Raw genomic sequence first — 21,409 nt, forward strand, 5'->3', positions numbered from 1 at the left:
CTCCCATTGCCCCCATTGCCCACCATTAGCCCCATTGACCCCCATTACACCCCATTGCCCCCCACTGCCCCCATTAAACCCAGTGCTCCCCATTACCTCCCATTGCCCCCCATTACGCCCCAAATGCTTCCCATTACCACCCATTGACCCCCATTGTCCCCATTACCCCTATAGCCCCCATTGTCCACCATTAGCCCCATTAACCCCCATTACCACCCATTGCCCCCCGTTGCTCCCCATTAACCCCATTGCCCCTCATTACCACCCATTGTCCCTCAATTGCCCCCTATTACCCCCCATTGACTTCCATTGCCCACCATTAGCCCCATTGACCCCATTACCTTCCATTGCCCCCATTGCTCACCATTAGCCCCATTGACCCCCATTACCTCCCATTGACCCCCGTTGCTCCCCATTGCCCCCCATTAACCCCATTGCCCCCCAATTTCCCCCCATTACCCCCTATAGCCCCCATTGCCCGCAATCACCCCCCATAGCCCCCCATTACCCCCCATTACATCCCCATTGCCCCCATTGCTCCCCATTACCCCCAATTGCCCCCCATTACCTCCCCATTGCCCCCTGTTGCCCACCATTAACCCCATTTCCTCCCATTGCCCCCCATTGCTCACCATTAGCCCCATTGACCCCCCTTTACCTTCCATTGCCCCCCATTGCCCCCCATTGCCCCCATTAACCCCATTGCCCCTCATTACCCCCCATTGTCCTTCAATTCCCCCCATTACCCCCCATTGACCTCCATTGTCCCCATTGCCCACCATTAGCCCCACTGCCCCCCATTACCTTCCATTGCCCCCATTGCCCCCCATTGCCCCCATTAACCCCATTGCCCCCCATTACCCCCCATTGACCTCCATTGTCCCCATTGCCCACCATTATCCCCACTGCCCCCCATTACCTTCCATTGCCCCCATTGCCCCCCATTGCCCCCATTAACCCCATTGCCCCCCATTACCCCCCATTGACCTCCATTTTCCCCATTGCCCACCATTATCCCCACTGCCCCCCATTACCTTCCATTGCCCCCATTGCCCACCATTAGCCCCATTGACACCCATTGCCCCCCGTTGCCCCCATTGTCCCCTATTAACCCCATTGCCCCTCATTACCCCTCATTGTCCCTCAATTGCGCCCCATTACCCCCCATTACCTTCCACTGTCCCCATTGCCCACCATTAACCCCACTGCCCCCCATTACCTCCCATTGCCCCCCATTACCCCCCAATTGCGTCCCATTACCACCCATTGACCCCCATTGTCCCCATTACCCCTATAGCCTCCATTGCTCACCATTAGCCCCATTGACCCCCATTACCACCCATTGCCCCCCGTTGCCCCCCATTGTCCCCCATTAATCTGATTGCCCCTCATTACCCCCCATTGTCCCTCAATTGCCCCCCATTACCCCCCATTGACCTCCATTGCCCCCATTGCCCACCATTAGCCCCACTGCCCCCCATTACCTTCCATTGCCCCCATTGCCCACCATTAGCCCCATTAACCCCCATTACCCCCTACTGCCCCCATTGCCCACCATTAGCCCCATTAACCCCCATTACCCCCCATTGCCCCCCGTTGCCCCCCATTACCCCCTATAGCCCCCATTGACCCACATTACCTCCCCATTGCCCCCATTGCCCCCCATTACCTCCCATAGCCCCCCATTACCCCCATAAACCCCATTGCCCCCCATTACCACCCATTGACCCTCATTGTCCCCATTACCCCCTATAGCCCACATTGACCCACATTACCTCCACATTGCCCCCATTGCCCCCCATTACCTCCCATAGCCACCATAGCCCCCCATTGCCCCCCATTATCCCCCATAGCCACCATAGCCCCCCATAGCCCCCCATTATCCCCCATAGCCACCATAGCCCCCCATTCCCCCCCATTGCTCCCCATTATCCCCCCCTCACCTCCACACTCCTCTCTCCCATCCCTTCCGGGCTCCGCCCCCTTTCGTTGGCCCCGCCCCCCAACTTCCGGTTCCTCCTCCATAGGGCTCCTCCCAACACTCCGTTGCCCAGCAGCAATAGCGCCCCCAGAGCGCACAGCGCCCCCACCAGGGCTGGAGGACTGGGCAGCTCCGAGGGGGGAGGGGCTTCGCCGGGGGGCTGTGGCCAATCACGGGGCAGGTCTGAGTCACGTGGGGGGGGAATAACATCCAAAGTCACTTCCAGTTTGATCATCACTTCCGGTTGCTGGCCACCCCCCCCCCCCCCCCTTTCTTGTTTCACTTTCATTTTCGACCCACCCCATTTCCGGTTCCTTTTCAATCCCCCCCCCACTTCTGGTTTTCACCCCAAACTTCCGGTTTTCAACCCGGTTTCCCGCCCCTCCCCCCTCATTTCCGTTTCCCCTCCACTCCTTTCCCACTTCCTCTCCCCCCCCGGAAGCCCCGTGGAGGCACTTTCACCCCCCACTTCCGGTCCCAATCTACCACTTCCGTTCCTAGGGGCTCCACTTCCGGTTTCACTTTGGAACCCCGATTCTTTGCTGCCCCCACTTCTGGTTTTGACCCCAGCTTCCGGTTCTCACCTCCAACTTCCGGTTCCGACCCCCAACTTCTGGTCCTGACCTCAACTTCCGGTTCTGACCCCCAACTTCTGGTCTGCACCCTGATTTCCCATCTCACCCCCCATCTTTCCCACTTCCCTTCCCCCTCCACATCATTTCCACCCCCCCCAACCCCCCCCCCCCCCCACTTCCTGTCCCAATCTACCACTTCCTTCCGCCTGGGCCTCACTTCCTGTTTCACTTTGGAACCCCAATTCCACTTTCACTTTCTGCCATCACTTCCGCATTGACTTCCAGTTTGTTGCCCCCCTTCACTTCCACTTCCTTTTCCACCTACACCTCCACTTCCACTTTCACTTTCATTTTCTCTTCCACTTCCGGTTCCGACTCCAACTTCTGGTCCCACCCCCCTCCATTTCCATTTAACCCCCTCCCTCCTTCCCCTTGCCTCCCCCCCCCCCACTTCCTGTCCCAATCCGCCACTTCCTTTCCCTCTGGCTTTGACTTCCTGTTTCACTTCAGAACCCCGATTCCACTTTCACTTTCACTTTCTGCCATCACTTTCGTATTGACTTCCAGTTTGTTGCCCCCCTTCACCTTCACTTCCACTTCCTCTTCCTCTTCCTCTTCCACTTCCTTTTCCACCTCCACCTCCACTTCCACTTCCACTTCCACTTTCACTTTCATTTCCACTTCCTCTTCCACTTCCGGTTCCGACTCCAACTTCTGGTCCCACCGCCCTCCGTTTCCATTTAACCCCCCCCTCCTTCCCCTTGCCTCCCCCCCCACTTCCTGTCCCAATCCGCCACTTCCTTTCCCCCTGGTTTTGACTTCCTGTTTCACTTCAGAACCCCGATTCCACTTTCACTTTCACTTTCTGCTATCACTTCCGTATTGACTTCCAGTTTGTTGCCCCCCTTCACCTTCACTTCCACTTCCTTTTCCTCTTCCACTTCCACTTCCTTTTCCACCTCCACCTCCACTTCCACTTCCATTTTCACTTTCATTTCCTCTTCCACTTCCGGTTCCAACTCCAACTTCTGGTCCCACCCCCCTCCATTTCCATTTAACCCCCCCCTCCTTCCCCTTGCCTCCCCCCCCACTTCCTGTCCCAACCTGCCACTTCCTTTCCCTCTGGCTTTGACTTCCTGTTTCACTTTGGAACCCCGATTCCACTTTCACTTTCACTTTCTGCCATCATTTCCGTATTGACTTCCAGTTTGTTGCCCCCCTTCACTTCCACTTCCTCTTCCACTTCCACTTCCTTTTCCACCTCCACTTCCACTTCCACTTTCACTTTCATTTCCACTTCCTCTTCCACTTCCAGTTCCGACTCCAACTTCCGGTCCCACCCCCCTCCATTCCCATTTAACCCCCCCCCCCCACTTCAAACCCATTTCCCATCTCCCCTCCCCACACGTGCCCTTCCACTCCACCCCCTCAACTTCCGGTCCCACCCCCCTTCCACTTCCTTCTCCATACCAGAAGTGGTGGCCGTAATGGCGACGGGGGCGCTGTCCCCGCGTGCGTTACGTGCGACGACGATGACGTCATACGTGGTGGACGGACGGAGACCCCCCACCGTAAGGGGGGGGTCTGAGGCCAGGAAGGAGGCGGGGGGGGGCGGAGCTCCGGGACCATCCACCCTATGGGGAGGAACCGAAAGTGATGTTAGTGCGACCCAGAAGTAATATCAGTGCCACCTGCCCCCCATTACTGACCCCCATTTTTGCCCCCCCCCCCCATTATTGCCCCCTCCCCATTTCCCTCCCTCCCATTTTGCCCCACCAGTTATTGGCCCCCCCCCCATTTCTCCCCATCCCCATTTTTAACCCCCTTTTTTTTCCAGCCCCATTTTTGAACCCCCGTTATTGCCTCCCCCATTTTGTCCCCCCCGTTATTTCACCCCCCCATTTTTGCCCCCCGCTACTTCCCCCCCCATTTACCCCCTCATTATTGCCCCCCCATTTTACCTCCCCTCCATTTTCACCCCCCCACCCCATATTTTAGTTCCCACCCCATATTTGCCCCCTACCCCCCCCACTTTGCCCCCCCCATTATTGCTCCTCTCATTTTTGCCCCCCAACCCCATTTTGCTCCCCCCCCTCTGTTTTTACCCCCCCAATTTGCCCCCCACCTGATAATGAAGCTCTGTTGCTGCCCCCCCCCATATCCGGCTCTCCAGGTCAGGGTCAGCGCTGTGGGGTGGATCTCCAACACTCGCACATCGCGGGGGGGATCCGGCCGGTCTGTAGGACCAGTATGGACCAGTATGGACCAGTATGGACCAGTATGGATGGGTATAAACCGGTATGAACCAGTATGGACCAGTATGGACCAGTATGGATGGGTATAAACCAGTATGAACCAGTATGGAACATTATAAACCAGTATGCACTAGTGTGAGCCAGTACAAACCAGTATGGGTCAGTATGGACCATTATAAACCACTGTGGACCATTAAAAACCAGTATGGACCAGTATGGATCGGTATAAACCAGTATGGACCAGTACAAACCAGTATGGACCATTATAAACCAATAGGGACCAGTGTGAACCAGTCCCTCCCAGTCCTCCCGGTTCACCCCATTTCCCCATCAATCCCCTCCCAGTCTCTCCCAGTATCCCCATATTCCCTCCCAGTCCCCCCATACATTCCCCCTCCCAGTGCTCCCAGTCCCCCTTCAGTCCCATTCCCAGTCCCTCCCATTACCTCCCAGTTCCCCCCTTTCCCCCTCCCATCCCCTCCCAGCGCCCCCAGTCCCCTCCTGCTCTTTCCCAGTTGCTCCCATTCCCTCCCAGTCCCTCCCAGTTCCTCCCAGTGACCCCAGTCCCCCCTCAGTCCCATTCCCATTCCCTCCCAGTGCTCCCAGTCCCTCCCAGTCCCTCCCAGTCCCCTCCCTGTGCCTCCCATTCCCTCCCAATTCATCCCAGTCCACCCCAGTTCCCCCCATTTGCCCCTCCCAGTTCCTCCAAGTCCCTCCCAGTTGCTCCCATTCCTTCCCATCCCCTCCTATTCCCCTCCCAGTGCTCCCAGTCCCCCCTAAATTCCATTCCCATCCCTCCCAGTCCCTCCCAGTTCCCTCCCAGTTCCCTCCCAGTTCCTCCCAGTTCCCTCCCAGTCCATCCCAGTCCCTCCCAGTCCATCCCAGTCCCTCCCAGTCCCTCCCAGTTCCCTCCCAGTTCCCTCCCAGTCCCTCCCAGTCCCTCCCAGTTCCCTCCCAGTCCCTCCCAGTCCCTACCATTCCCTCCCAGTTCCCTCCCAGTTCCCTCCCAGTCCCTCCCAGTCCCTCCCAGTTCCCTCCCAGTCCCTCCCAGTCCCTACCATTCCCTCCCAGTCCCTCCCAGTCCCCTCCCAGTCCCTCCCAGTTCCCTCCCAGTTCCCTCCCAGTCCCTCCCAGTTCCCTCCCAGTTCCCTCCCAGTCCCTCCCAGTCCCTCCCAGTTCCCTCCCAGTTCCCTCCCAGTCCCTCCCAGTTCCCTCCCAGTTCCCTCCCAGTCCCTCCCAGTTCCCTCCCAGTCCCTCCCAGTCCCTCCCAGTTCCCTCCCAGTCCCTCCCAGTCCCTACCATTCCCTCCCAGTCCCTCCCAGTCCCCTCCCAGTTCCCTCCCAGTTCCCTCCCAGTCCCTCCCAGTTCCCTCCCAGTCCCTCCCAGTCCCTCTTAGTTCCCTCCCAGTTCCCTCCCAGTCCCTCCCAGCTCATCCCAGTTCCCTCCCAGTCCCTCCCAGTTCCCTCCCAGTCCCTCCCAGTCCCTCCCAGTTCCATCCCAGTCCTTCCCAGTCCCTCCCAGCCCCTCCCAGCTCATCCCAGTTCCCTCCCAGTTCCCTCCCAGTTCCCTCCCTGTCCCTCCCAGCTCATCCCAGTTCCCTCCCAGTCCCTCCCAGTTCCCTCCCAGTTCCCTCCCAGACCCTCCATTTCCATCCCAGTCCCTCCCAGTTCCCTCCCAGTCCCTCCCAGCTCATCCCAGTTCCCTCCCAGTTCCCTCCCAGTTCCCTCCCAGTTCCCTCCCTGTCCCTCCCAGCTCATCCCAGTTCCCTCCCAGTCCCTCCCAGTTCTCTCCCAGTCCATCCCAGTCCCTCCCATTACCCGCCAGCTGGATCCTCATCTCCCTCCTTGCGCTTCCCCTGGCGCTGGTCGCCACGCAGACGAAGGTCCCCAGTGTCCGGTTCTGGGGCTCCCAGTTTGGATACTGGTCCCAGTTGGAGCTGAGCTGGGAGCGGCGCTGGGAGCGCTCCAGGCTGATGTTGGTCACCGTCAGGACGCTGCTGCTCCACGGACCCTCGCGCCACTGCCGCCAATGGAACCTGATGGGTGGAACTGGGATGGACTGGGATGGACTGGGATGGGATTGGGATGGACTGGGATGGACTGAGAGCGACTGGGATGGGATTGGGAGGGACTGGGATGGACTGGGATGGACTGGGAGGGACTGGGATGGACTGGGATGGACTGGGATGAACTGGGATGGACTGGGAGGAACTGGGATGGTCTGGGATGGACTGGGAGGGACTGGGATGAACTGGGATGAACTGGGATGGACTGGGAGGAGATGGGAGAGGGAATGGGGGGGGAACTGGGAGGACGGGGATTGACTGGGACGAACTGGGAAGGTACCGGGAGAACTGGGAGGGAATGGGAGGGGAATGGGAGGGACTGAGAGAGACTGGGAGGGACTGGGAGGGACTGGGAGGGAACTTGTAAGGAATGGGAGGAGATGGGAGAGGGAATGGGGGGGAACTGGGAGGGGATGGGAAAGCACTGGGAGCACTGGGAGAGAACTGGGAATGGGACTGAGGGGGGGACTGGGAGCACTGGGACGGACTGGGAGGGAATGGGAGGGGGAATGGGGGTAACTGGGAGCACTGGGAGGGACTGGGAAGGAATGGGAAGGGGTTTAGGGAGACTGGGATGGACTGGGAGGAAAGTGGGACGGACTGGGAGGAACTGGGAGGGGATGGGAGAATTGGGAGTGACTGGGAGGAAAATGGGAGGGGGAATGGGGGGGAAATGGGAGCACTGGGATGGACTGGGAGGGAATGGGAAGGACTGGGAATGGGACTGAGGGGGAACTGGGAGGGAATGGAAGGGAACTGGGAGAACTGGGATGGACTGGGAGGGGGATGGGAGGGGGAGTAGGGGGGAACTGGGAGGACTGGGAGTGACTGGGAGGGGATGGGGGGCGGTTGGAGGGGGAACTGGGAGGATGGGGATGGACTGGGAGGGGATGGGAGGGACTGAGAGAGACTGGGAGGGAATGGGAGGGGGGATGGGGGGAACTGGGAGCACTGGGATGGACTGGGAGGGAATGGGAGGAATTGCGATGAACTGGGATGGATTGGAATGAACTGCGATGGACTGGGAGGAACTGGGAGGGACTGGGTGGACTGGGATGGACTGGGAGAAACTGGGAAGGAACTGGAGGTGAATGGGAGGGACTGGGATGGGAGGGACTGGGATGGACTGGGAGTGACTGGGAGGGACTGGGATGGACTGGGATGGACTGGGGTGGAATGGGATGGACTGGGATGGACTGGGATGGACTGGAATGGAATGGGAGGGGAAATGGGGGGGAAATGGGAGCACTGGGATGGACTGGGAATGGGACTGAGGGGGAACTGGGAGGGAATGGAAGGGAACTGGGAGAACTTGGATGGACTGGAATGGAACTGGGAGGGGGAATAGGGGGGAACTGGGAGGACTGGGAGAACTGGGAGGGGATGGGGGGCGGTTGGAGGGGGAACTGGGAGGATAGGGATGGACTGGGAGGGGATGGGAGGGACTGAGAGAGACTGGGAGGGAATGGGAGGGGGAATGGGGGGGAACTGGGAGCACTGGGATGGACTGGGAGGAACTGGGAGGGACTGGGGTGGAATGGGATGGACTGGGATGGACTGGGAGAGACTGGGAAGGAATTGGAGGTGAATGGGAGGGACTGGGATGGGAGGGACTGGGATGGACTGGGAGGGACTGGGAGGGACTGGGATGGACTGGGGTGGAATGGGATGGAATGGGATGGAATGGGATGGAATGGGAGGGGGAATGGGGGGGAAATGGGAGCACTGGGATGGACTGGGATGGGAATGGGAAGGACTGGGAATGGGACTGAGGGGGAACTGGGAGGGAATGGAAGGGAACTGGGAGAACTTGGATGGACTGGGATGGACTGGGAGGGGGAATAGGGGGGAACTGGGAGGACTGGGAGAACTGGGAGGGGATGGGGGGCGGTTGGAGGGGGAACTGGGAGGATGGGGATGGACTGGGAGGGACTGAGAGAGACTGGGAGGGAATGGGAGGGGGAATGGGGGGGAACTGGGAGCACTGGGATGGACTGGGAGGGAATGGGAGGAATTGTGATGAACTGGGATGGATTGGAATGAACTGGGATGGACTGGGAGGGACTGGGATGGACTGGGAGAAACTGGGAAGGAACTGGAGGTGAATGGGAGGGACTGGGATGGGAGGGACTGGGATGGACTGGGAGTGACTGGGAGGGACTGGGATGGACTGGGATGGACTGGGATGGACTGGGATGGACTGGGAGGGGGAATGGGGGGGAAATGGGAGCACTGGGATGGACTGGGAGGGAATGGGAAGGACTGGGAATGGGACTGAGGGGGAACTGGGAGGGAATGGAAGGGAACTGGGAGAACTTGGATGGACTGGGATGGACTGGGAGGGAACTGGGAGGACATGGGAGGAGATGGGAGAGGGAATGGGGGGGAACTGGGAGGACAGGGATAGACTGGGAGGGACTGGGATGGAATGGGAGGGGGAATAGGGGGGAACTGGGAGGACTGGGAGGGACTGGGAGTTACTGGGGGGGGAATGGGGCTGAAACATGGGAGTGGGACTGGGAGGGACTGGAGAGGGCTGGGGGAACTGGGAGTTACTGGGGGGGAATGGGAATGGGAACTGGGGGTGTGGGAATGTAACTGGGAATGGGGCTGGGAGGGATGGGACAGAGCTGGGGTGGAATGCTGATCCCGGCTAAATCTGATTGGTTCTTTTTGATCCCAGCTGGCTCTGATTGGTTCCCATTGACCCCAAACTAAATATGATTGGCTCCAGTTGACCTCAGCTGGCTCTGATTGGTTCCCATTGACCCCAACTGGCTCTGATTGGCTCCAGTTGACCCCATCAGGCCCTGATCGGTTCCTCTTGACCACAAACTAAATCCGATTGGCTCCCATTGACCCCATCTGACTCTGATTGGCTCCCATTGACCCCAACAGACTCTGATTGGCTCCCGTAGACCCCATCCGACTCTGATTGGCTCCCGTTGACCCCATCTGACTCTGATTGGCTTCTATAGACCCCAACAGACTCTGATTGGCTCCCATTGACCCCAACAAGCTCTGATTGGCTCCCGTTAACGGCGGCTGCCTGTGATTGGTTACCGCTGTCCGTTGGGGGGCAGTGATTGGCCGTGCCGCTCCCAGCTGAGCTGTACAGGTGGGACCCCGCGGGCCCTGCAGCACAGTTGGGCCCAATCGGCGCCATCTTGGACCCACACCAACGGGAGCTCGTCATCCAGCTCGGGGCCGTCTGAGGGCAAAGGTCAAAGGTCACAGGAACAGAGGTCAGAGGGTCAAAGGTCAGGTGTCAGAGGTCACAAGGCCAAAAGTCAGGGGTCAAGCGGTCAAAGGTCACAGGTCAATCCTCAGTGGGTCAAAGGTGAGACGACATAGGGTCAAAGGTCAGAGCGCCAAGGGTCAGAGGTCAGGGGGTCAGGGGTAGTGGGGTCAAAGGTCAGAGGTCCTGAGGTCAAAGGTCAGCAATCAGAGGGTCGAAGGCGAGAGGTCAGATGATCCAAAGTTATGGCTCAAGGGGACGGGAGGTCAAAGGTGAGAGGTCAGAGGGTCAAAGGTCAGGGGGGAAGGTGGCCAAAGGTCAGAGGTAATGGGGTCAAAGGTCAGGGGTCAGGTGGTTTGATGTCATGGGCAAGGAGGTCAATGGTCAGGGGGTCAAAGATCAGAGGTAATGGAGTCAAAGGTCAAGGTTCAGGGGTTAAGGGTCAGAGATCATGGGGTCAAAGGTCAAGCATCAGTGGGTCAAAGGTCAAGTGTCAGAGAGGTCAACGGTCAGGGTGTCAGGGGGTCAAAGGTCAGAGGTGAAGGGTCAGGGGTCATGGGGTCTAGATCCAGATGCTACAAGGTCAAAGGTCATGGGCCATCAAAGGTCAGGGGTCGGGGTCAAAGGTCAGGGGTGAATGGTCAGGGTCATGGGATCAAGGGTTTGGCGGTCAAAGGTCAGAGGTCAGGAGCTCAAAGCTCTGGGATCACTGGGTTAGAGGTCAGGGGGCCAAAAGGTCAGGGGTCAGGGGTCAGAGGGCAGAAGTTCAGAGGGCATGAGTCAAAGGTCAGAGGTCGTGGGGTCAAAGATAAGGAGGTCAAAAAGGTCAGAGGTCAAAAAGGTCAAAGAGCATGGGGTCAAATGTTAACGGTCATGGAGTCAAAGGTCAGAGGGTCAAGGGTCAGGGGTCAAAGGACAGGGCAACAAGGGTCAGATGTCAGGGGGTCAAAGGTGAGAGGTCAGAAGGTCAGAGGTCAGAGGATCAGCCAACATGGGTCAAAGGTCTCCGGGTCAACAGTCAGCAGTCAAGGGGTCAAAGGTTATGGGGTCAAAAGGTCAGAGGTCAGGGGGTCAAGGAAGGCACCTCAGACATGACCCCACTGATGACCCCAATGGATGAACTCAATGATGGCCCCAGATCTGCCCCATAGCTGCCCCATAGCTGCCCCATAGCTACCCCATAGCTGCCCTATAACTGTCCCATAGCTGCCCTATAACTGCCCCAGAGCTGCCCCATAGCGCCCTATATCCACCCCATATCTGCCCCATTTCTGCCCCATAGCTGCCCTATAACTGTCCCATAGCTGCCCCATAGCTGCCCTATAACTGTCCCATAGCTGCCCCATAGCTGCCCCATAGCTGCCCTATAACTGTCCCATAGCTACCCCATAGCTGCCCCATAGCTCCCCTATGGCAGCCCCGTACCTGGCCCACAGCCACCCCAAAGCGCCCCATAGCTGCCCCATATCTGCCCCACCCCATACCCGCCCCATATCCACCCCATATCTGCCCCATACCCGCCCCATAGCTGCCCTATATCTGCCCCATAGCTACCCCATTGCTGCCCCATTGCCATCCCATTGCTATCCCCATAGCCACCCCATAGCCGCCCCCTATCTGTCCCATAGCTGCCATTTTACAGCCCCATAGACGCCCCATAGCTGCCACATAGCTACCGCATATATGCCCCATAGCCACCCCAGAGCTGCCCCATACCCGCCCCATATCCACCCCACACCCACCCCACATCTGCCCCACTCACATCTGACCACCAGCCTGATGGTGGCCCTGGCCGTGGGGCTGACCCCATTGTCCTGCCCCATACCCACCACATACCCACCCCATAGCTGCCCCATATCTGCCCCATAGCCACTCCATTGCTGCCCCTTACCTGCCCTGTACCCACCCCACAGCGCCCCATATCCACCCCATATCTGCCCCACCCCATACCCGCCCCATATCTGCACCATACCCACCCCATAGCTGCCCTATATCTGCCCTATAGCTACCCCATTGCTGCCCCATTGCCGTCCCATTGCTATCCCCATAGCCACCCCATAGCCGCCCCCTATCTGTCCCATAGCTGCCATTTTACAGCCCCATAGACGCCCCATACCCACCCCATAGCTGCCACATATATGCCCCATAGCCACCCCAGAGCTGCCCCATGCCCACCCCATACCCGCCCCATAGCCACCCCATTTCTGCCCCATACCCACCCCACACCCGCCCCACATCCGACCCAGTCACATCTGACCACCAGCCTGATGGTGGCCCTGGCCGTGGGGCTGACCCCATTGTCCTGCCCCATACCCACCACATACCCACCCCATAGCTGCCCCATATCTGCCCCATAGCCACTCCATTGCTGCCCCTTACCTGCCCTGTACCCACCCCACAGCGCCCCATATCCACCCCACATCTGCCCCACCCCATACCCGCCCCATATCCATCCCGTATCTGTACCATACCCGCCCCATAGCTGCCCTATATCTGCCCTATAGCTACCCCATTGCTGCCCCATTGCCATCCCATTGCTATCCCCATAGTCACTCCATAGCCGCCCCATATCTGCCCTTTTTCAGCCCCATACCCGCCCCATAGCCACCCCAGAGCCGCCCCATATCTGCCCCATACCCACCCCACATCTGCCCCACTCACATCTGACCACCAGCCTGATGGTGGCCCTCGCTGTGGGGCTGACCCCATTATCCACATGGCACTGATAAGCTCCCGCTAAGTCCCGCCGCGCTGGCGCCACCTGCAGGCGGATCCGTGGGGCAGAACCCACAGATTGAAGCCCGGGGGGCAGAGGACCTGGGACTGCCCCATAGGACGCCTCCTGCTGGGGGGAACACATTGAGACCCATTGGGACCCATAGAGACACACTGCTGCCCCATAGAGCCATATTGGGTCTCCACTGTGCCCCATAGATCCCCATTGTGCCCCATAGAGCCATATTGGGTCTCCACTGTGCCCCATAGATCCCCATTGTACCCCATAGAGCCCTATTGGGTCTCCACTGTGCCCCATAGTGCCCCATTGGGTCTCCATTGTGCCCCATATATCCCCATTGTGCCCCATAGAGCCCCATTGGGTCTCCATTGTGCCCCATAGATCCCCACTGTGCCCCATAGAGCCCCATTGTGTCTCCACTGTGCCCCATAGAGCCCCATTGGGTCTCCATTGTGCCCCATATATCCCCACTGTGCCCCATAGAGCCCCATTGTGTCTCCACTGTGCCCCATAGAGCCACATTGTGTCTCCACTGTGACCCATAGCGCCCCATTGTGCCCCATAGAGCCCCATTGGGTCTCCATTTTGCCCCATAGATCCCCATTGTGCCCCCTAGAGCCCTATTGGGTCTCCACTGTGCCCCATAGTGCCCCATTGGGTCTCCACTATGCCCCATAGATCCCCATTGTGCCCCATAGAGCCATATTGGGTCTCCACTGTGCCCCATAGATCCCCATTGTGCCCCATAGAGCCAAATTGGGTCTCCACTGTGCCCCATAGATCCCCATTGGGTCTCCATTGTGCCCCATAGATCCCCACTGTGCCCCATAGAGCCCCATTGGGTCTCCACTGTGCCCCATAGATCCCTATTGTGCCCCATAGAGCCTCATTGGGTCATCATTTTGCCCCACTGTGTCTCCATCGTGCCCCATAGCACCCCATAGCTGCACCATTGAGCCCCATTGAGCCCCATTCCGTCTCCACTGAGCCCCATAGTGCACCATTGGGTCTTCGTTGTGCCCCACAGAGCCCCATAGAGCCTCACTGAGCCCCATAGTGCCCCATAGAGCCCCACTGCTGCCCCATATCATCCCATATCACCCCATAGTGCCCCATATCATCCCATAGCACCCCATAGTGCCCCATAGCACCCCATATCACCCCATAGTGCCCCATATCACCCCATAGTGCCCCATATCATCCCATAGTGCCCCATATCATCCCATATCACCCCACAGTGCCCCATATCATCCCATATCACCCCATAGTGCCCCATATCATACCATAGTGACCCATAGCACCCCATAGCACCCCATAGCACCCCATATCATCCCATAGTGCCCCATATCCTCCCATATAACCCCATAGTGCCCCATAGCACCCCATAGTGCCCCATAGCACCCCATAGCACCCCATAGTGCCTCATATCACCCCATATCACCTCATAGTGCCCCATATCATCCCATATCACCCCATAGTGCCCCATATCACCCCATAGTGCCCCATATCATCCCATATCACCCCATAGTGCCCCATATCATCCCATATCACCCCATAGTGCCCCATATCACCCCATAGCGCCCCATAGCACCCCATATCACCCCATATAAACCCATAGTGCCCCATATCACCCCATAGCACCCCATATCACCCCATAGCGCCCCATAGCACCCCATATCACCCCATATAAACCCATAGTGCCCCATATCACCCCATAGCACCCCATATCACCCCATAGCGCCCCATATCACCCCATAGTGACCCATATCATCCCATATCACCCCATAGTGCCCCATATCACCCCATAGCGCCCCATAGCGCCCCATATCACCCCATAGGTACCAGCCGCCCCCACTGCAGGCTGTTGGGGGGCAGTGGGTTCCCTTCTGCCCCACATTGCAGCTCAGCGGCGCCACCTTCGTCAACCAGAACCGGGTCAGGAGCCCAAACGATGCTGGGGGGGTCTGGGGGGGGGGCAAAAGGTCAGTGGGGTCAGGAGGTGTGTGGGGGTCTCTCTATGGGTCGCTCTATGGGTCTCTATGTGGTTCCTATGGATCACTATGGGTCCCTATGTGTCCCTATTGGTCCCTATGGGTCTCTATGGGTCTCTATGGGGTCCTTATGGATCCCTATGGGTCCCTATGTGTCCCTATTGGTTCCTATGGGTCTCTATGGGTCTTTATATGGGTCTCTATTGGGTCTCTCTATGGGTCTCTATAGGGTTCCTATTGTTCCCTATGGGGTCTCTATGGGTCTCTATTAGTCTCAATGTGTCCCTATAGTTCTCAATGTGTCTCTATGGGTCTCTATGATCCCCTATTTGTCTCTATGGGTCGCTATGGGTCCCTATTTGTCCCTATGGGTCTCTATGTGTCTCTATGTGTCCCTATGGGTCTCTATGTGTCCCTATGGGTCTCTATGTGTCCCTATGAGTCTCTATGGGTCTCTATGTGTCCCTATGGGGTCTCTATGGCTCTCTGTGGGTCTCCATGGGTCTCTATGGGTCTCTATGGATCTCTATGGGTCCCTATGGGTCTCTATGGGTCCCTATGTGTCCCTATGGGTCCCTATGTGTCTCTATGTGTCCCTATGTGTCTCTATGTGTCCCTATGAGTCTCTATGTGTCCCTATGGGTCTCTATGTGTCCCTATGTGTCCCTATGTGTCCCTATGGGTCTCTATGTGTCCCTATGGGTCTCTATGGGTCCCTATGTGTCCCTATGTGTCTCTATGTGTCCCTATGTGTCTCTATGTGTCCCTATGAGTCTCTATGTGTCCCTATGGGTCTCTATGTGTCTCTATGGGTCTCTATGGGTCTCTATGTGTCTCTATGTGTCCCTATGGGGTCTCTATGTGTCCCTATGGGGTCTCTATGGCTCTCTGTGGGTCTCTATGGGTCCCTATGTGTCCCTATGGGTCTCTATGTGTCTCTATGTGTCCCTATGTGTCCCTATGGGTCTCTATGGGTCTCTATGGATCTCCATGGTTCCCTATGGATCTCTAGGGGTCCCTATGTGTCCCTATGGGTCTCTATGTGTCTCTATGTGTCCCTATGCGTCTCTATGTGCCCCTATGTGTCCCTATGGGTCTCTATGGCTCTCTGTGGGTCTCCATGGGTCTCTATGGGTCTCTATGGATCTCTATGGGTCCCTATGGGTCTCTATGGGTCCCTATGTGTCTCTATGGGTCCCTATGGGTCCCTATGGGTCTCTATGTGTCCCTATGGGTCTCAGTGTGTCCCTATGTGTCTCTATGGGTCTCTATGGGTCTCTATGGGTCACTATGGGTCTCTATGTGTCCCTATGGGTCCCTATGTCTCTCTATGTGTCCCTCTGTATCTCTATGTGTCTCTATGTGTCTCTATGGGTCCCTATGTGTTCCTATGTGTCCCTATGGGGTCTCTATGGCTCTCTGTGGGTCCCTATGTGTCCCTATGGGGTCTCTATGTCTCTCTATGGGTCCCTATGGCTCTCTATGTGTCCCTATGTGTCCCTATGGGGTCTCTATGTGTCCCTATTGATCCCTATGGGGTCTCTATGTGTCCCTATTGATCTCTATGGGGTCTCTATGGGGTCCCTATTGATCCCTATGGGGTCTCTATAGGGTCTCTATTGATCCCTATGTGTCTCTATGTGCCCCTATTGATCCCTATGGGGTCCCTATTGATCTCTATGTGTCCCTATTGATCCCTATGGGGTGCAGTTCCTCCCCCCGGCCGCCAGGTGTCGCTGTGTCTCACAGTGGACGCTCAATGTGACTGTGGCGCTTCCTGTCCCCTCGTCGTTGGTGCAGCGCAGCCGGTACCGCCCCGCGTCCAACCGGGTCACGTTCAACAGCAGCAGCGACCAACCGCGCAGCCGCACTCGGGCGCCCTCTGCTGGGAGGAAACCGGTATGGAACGTTAGTGACCAGTATAGACCAGTATGGGGCACTACGGACCAGTATGGAACAGTATGGACCAGTATGGAACATTATAGAGCAGTATAGACCAGTATGGGGCACTACAGACCAGTATAGACCAGTATGGGGCAGTATGGAACAGTATGGACCAGTATGGAACGTTATAGACCAGTATGGGGCAGTATGGAACAGTATGGACCAGTATGGAACGTTATAGACCAGTATAGACCAGTATGGGGCACTACAGACCAGTATAGACCAGTATGGGGCACTACAGACCAGTATGGAACAGTATGGACCAGTATGGAACATTATAGACCAGTATAGACCAGTATGGGGCACTACAGACCAGTATGGAACAGTATGGACCAGTATGGAACGTTATAGACCAGTATAGACCAGTATGGGGCACTACAGACCAGTATGGAACAGTATGGGGCAGTATGGAACATTATAGACCAGTATAGACCAGTATGGGGCACTACAGACCAGTATGGAACAGTATGGGGCACTACAGACCAGTATGGAACAGTATGGGGCAGAATGGAACAGTATGAAACAGTATGGGGCACTACAGACCAGTATGGAACAGTATGGGGCAGTATGGAACATTATAGACCAGTATAGACCAGTATGGGGCACTACAGACCAGTATAGACCAGTATGGGGCACTACAGACCAGTATGGAACAGTATGGACCAGTATGGAACGTTATAGACCAGTATAGACCAGTATGGGGCACTACAGACCAGTATGGAACAGTATGGGGCAGTATGGAACGTTATAGACCAGTATAGACCAGTATGGGGCACTACAGACCAGTATGGAACAGTATGGACCAGTATGGAACATTATAGGCCAGTATAGACCAGTATGGGGCACTACAGACCAGTATGGAACAGTATGGGGCAGTATGGAACGTTATAGACCAGTATAGACCAGTATGGGGCACTACAGACCAGTATGGAACAGTATGGGGCAGTATGGAACAGCATGGACCAGTATGGAACATTATAGGCCAGTATAGACCAGTATGGGGCACTACAGACCAGTATGGAATGTTATAGACCAGTATAGACCAGTATGGGGCAATACGGACCAGTATGGACCAGTATGGGTCTGTATGGACCAGTATGGAACATTATAGACCAGTATAGACCAGTATGTGGCAGTATGGACCAGTATAGACCAGTATGGGGCACTACAGTCCAGTATGGAACAGTATGGACCAGTATAGACCAGTATGGGGTATTATGGGGCAGTATGGAACAGTATGGACCAGTATGAGGCAGTATGGACCAGTATGGACCAGTATGGAACGTTACAGACCAGTATAGACCAGTATGGGGCACTACAGACCAGTATGGAACAGTATGAGGCAGTATGGAACAGTATGGATCAGTATGGAACATTATAGACCAGTATAGACCAGTATGGGGTATTATGGGGCAGTATGGAACAGTATGGACCAGTATGAGGCAGTATGGACCAGTATGGAACGTTATAGACCAGTATAGACCAGTATGGGGCACTACAAACCAGTATGGAACAGTATGGGGCAGTATGGAACATTATGGGGTATTATGGGACAGTATGGGACAGTATGGGACTGGTATGGGGCAGTATGGACCATTATGGACCAGTATGGACCAGTACGGACCAGTATGGGACAGTATGAATCAGTATAGGGCAGTATGGACTAATACAGACCAGAACAGGCCAGTATGGACCAGTATAGACCAGTCTGGACCAGTATATACCAGTCTGGACCAGTAAAGACCAGTATAGACCAGTCCTGACCAGTATAGACCAGTACAAACCAGTACAGACCAATAGAGACCAGTACAGATTAATAGAGACCAGTACAGGCCAATATACACCAGTACAGGCCAATATAGACCAGTACAGACCGATATAGACCACTACAGGCCAATATAGACCAGTACAGGCCAATAGAGACCAGTACAGACCAATACAGACCAGTACAGGCCAATATAGAGCAGTACAGACCAATACAGACCAGTACAGGCCAATATAGAGCAGTACAGACCAATATAGACCAGTACAGGCCAATATAGACCAGTACAGGCCAATACAGACCAGTACAGGCCAATATAGAGCAGTACAGACCAATATAGACCAGTACAGGCCAATATAGACCAGTACAGGCCAATATAGACCAGTACAGGCCTGTATAGACCAGTACAGGCCAATATAGACCAGTACAGACCAGTACAGGCCAATATAGACCAGTACAGACCAGTATAGACCAGTACAGATCAATAGAGACCAGTACAGGCCAATATAGACCAGTACAGACCAGAACAGGCCAATATAGACCAGTATAGACCAGTATAGACCAGTACAGGCCAATATAGACCAGTACAGGCCAATATAGACCAGTACAGACCAATACAGACCAGTACTGGCCAATATAAACCAGTACAGACCAATATAGACCAGTACAGACCAATATAGACCAGTACAGTCCAATATAGACCAGTACAGACCCATATAGACCAGTACAGGCCAATATAGACCAGTACAGACCAATACAGACCAGTACTGGCCAATATAAACCAGTACAGACCAATATAGACCAGTACAGACCAATATAGACCAGTACAGTCCAATATAGACCAGTACAGTCCAATATAGACCAGTACAGGCCCATATAGACCAGTACAGACCAATATAGACCGGTACAGGCCAATATAGACCAGTACAGACCAGTATAGACCAGTACAGATCAATAGAGACCAGTACAGGCCAATATAGACCAGTACAGACCAGTATAGACCGGTACATGCCAATATAGACCAGTACAGACCAGTATAGACCAGTACAGATCAATAGAGACCAGTACAGGCCAATATAGACCAGTACAGACCAGTATAGACCGGTACATGCCAATATAGACCAGTATAGACCAGTACAGACCAATATAGACCAGTACAGACCAGTACAGGCCAATATAGACCAGTACAGGCCTGTATAGACCAGTACAGACCAATATAGACAGGTACAGGCCAATATAGACCAGTACAGACCAGTATAGACCAGTACAGATCAATAGAGACCAGTACAGGCCAATATAGACAAGTACAGACCAGTATAGACCAGAACAGGCCAATATAGACCAGTATAGACCAGTACAGGCCAATATAGACCAGTACAGACCAATATAGACCAGTACAGGCCAATATAGACCAGTACAGACCCATATAGACCACTACAGGCCAATATAGACCAGTACAGGCCAATATAGACCGGTACAGGCCAATATAGACCGGTACAGACCAATATAGACCAGTACAGACCAATATAGACCAGTACAGGCCAATATAGACCAGTACAGACCAATACAAACCGGTACAGGCCAATATAGACCAGTACAGACCAATATAAACCAGTACAGACCAATATAGACCAGTACAGACCAGTATAGACCAGTACAGACCCATATAGACCAGTACAGACCAATATAGACCAGTACAGGCCCATATAGACCAGTACAGACCAATATAGACCAGTACAGGCCTGTATAGACCAGTACAGGCCTGTATAGACCAGTACAGGCCTGTATAGACCAGTACAGATCAATAGAGACCAGTACAGGCCAATATAGACCAGTACAGACCAATACAAACCGGTACAGGCCAATATAGACCAGTACAGACCAATATAAACCAGTACAGACCAATATAGACCAGTACAGACCAGTATAGACCAGTACAGACCCATATAGACCAGTACAGACCAATATAGACCAGTACAGGCCCATATAGACCAGTACAGACCAATATAGACCAGTACAGGCCTGTATAGAACAGTACAGGCCTGTATAGACCAGTACAGGCCTGTATAGACCAGTACAGATCAATAGAGACCAGTACAGGCCAATATAGACCAGTACAGACCCATATAGACCAGTACAGGCCAATATAGACCAGTACAGACCAATACAGACCAGTACAGGCCAATATAAACCAGTACAGACCAATATAGACCAGTACAGACCAGTATAGACCAGTACAGGCCAATATAGACCAGTACAGTCCAATATAGACCAGTACAGGCCCATATAGACCAGTGCAGACCAATATAGACCGGTACAGGCCAATATAGACCAGTACAGGCCAATATAGACCAGTACAGACCAGTATAGACCAGTACAGATCAATAGAGACCAGTACAGGCCAATATAGACCAGTACAGACCAGTATAGACCGGTACAGGCCAATATAGACCAGTATAGACCAGTACAGGCCAATATAGACCAGTACAGACCAATATAGACCAGTACAGACCAATATAGACCGGTACAGGCCAATATAGAACAGTACAGACCAGTACAGGCCTGTATAGACCAGTACAGACCAATATAGACAGGTACAGGCCTGTATAGACCAGTACAGACCAATATAGACCAGTACAGTCCAATATAGACCAGTACAGACCAGTACAGGCCAATATAGACCAGTACAGACCAATATAGACCAGTACAGGCCAATATAGACCAGTATAGACCAATATAGACCAGTACAGGCCAATATAGACCAGTACAGAACAATATAGACCAGTACAGGCCAATATAGACCAGTACAGGCCAATATAGACCAGTACAGACCAGTACAGGCCTGTATAGACCAGTACAGA

The 21,409-nt window shown here is 55.1% G+C and overlaps 1 protein-coding gene across 22 annotated transcripts in view; it reads right to left on the reverse strand.

Annotated features, from left to right (window-relative positions):
- The window catches only part of NPHS1 (NPHS1 adhesion molecule, nephrin), a 67,370-nt gene that overhangs the window by 3,085 nt on the left and 42,876 nt on the right, over window positions 1-21,409 (reverse strand). For 14 of the 22 annotated variants that reach the window (XR_014940225.1, XM_085530938.1, XM_085530937.1 and 11 more), the window contains 8 exons: window positions 16,590-16,727; window positions 14,694-14,815; window positions 12,776-12,959; window positions 9,940-10,087; window positions 6,629-6,846; window positions 4,682-4,793; window positions 4,027-4,190; window positions 1,944-2,164 (listed from right to left, as the gene is read on the reverse strand). Coding sequence is in view for 15 of the 22 variants with exons in the window: in XM_085530938.1 (XP_085387064.1) it covers window positions 1,944-2,164; window positions 4,027-4,190; window positions 4,682-4,793; window positions 6,629-6,846; window positions 9,940-10,087; window positions 12,776-12,959; window positions 14,694-14,815; window positions 16,590-16,727 (1,307 nt within the window). In the remaining 7 variants the exon portion in view is untranslated. Of the gene's footprint in view, window positions 1-1,943; window positions 2,165-4,026; window positions 4,191-4,681; window positions 4,794-6,628; window positions 6,847-9,939; window positions 10,088-12,775; window positions 12,960-14,693; window positions 14,816-16,589; window positions 16,728-21,409 lie in introns of those variants that run through there. The other 8 variants (XR_014940226.1, XM_085530934.1, XR_014940221.1 and 5 more) reach the window with 6 other exon arrangements.

This window comes from Coturnix japonica, unplaced genomic scaffold (genome assembly GCF_054131305.1).
Source record: "Coturnix japonica strain WE unplaced genomic scaffold, WE-NBRP24 Scf039, whole genome shotgun sequence".
In the NCBI taxonomy this organism is placed as follows: domain Eukaryota; kingdom Metazoa; phylum Chordata; class Aves; order Galliformes; family Phasianidae; genus Coturnix; species Coturnix japonica.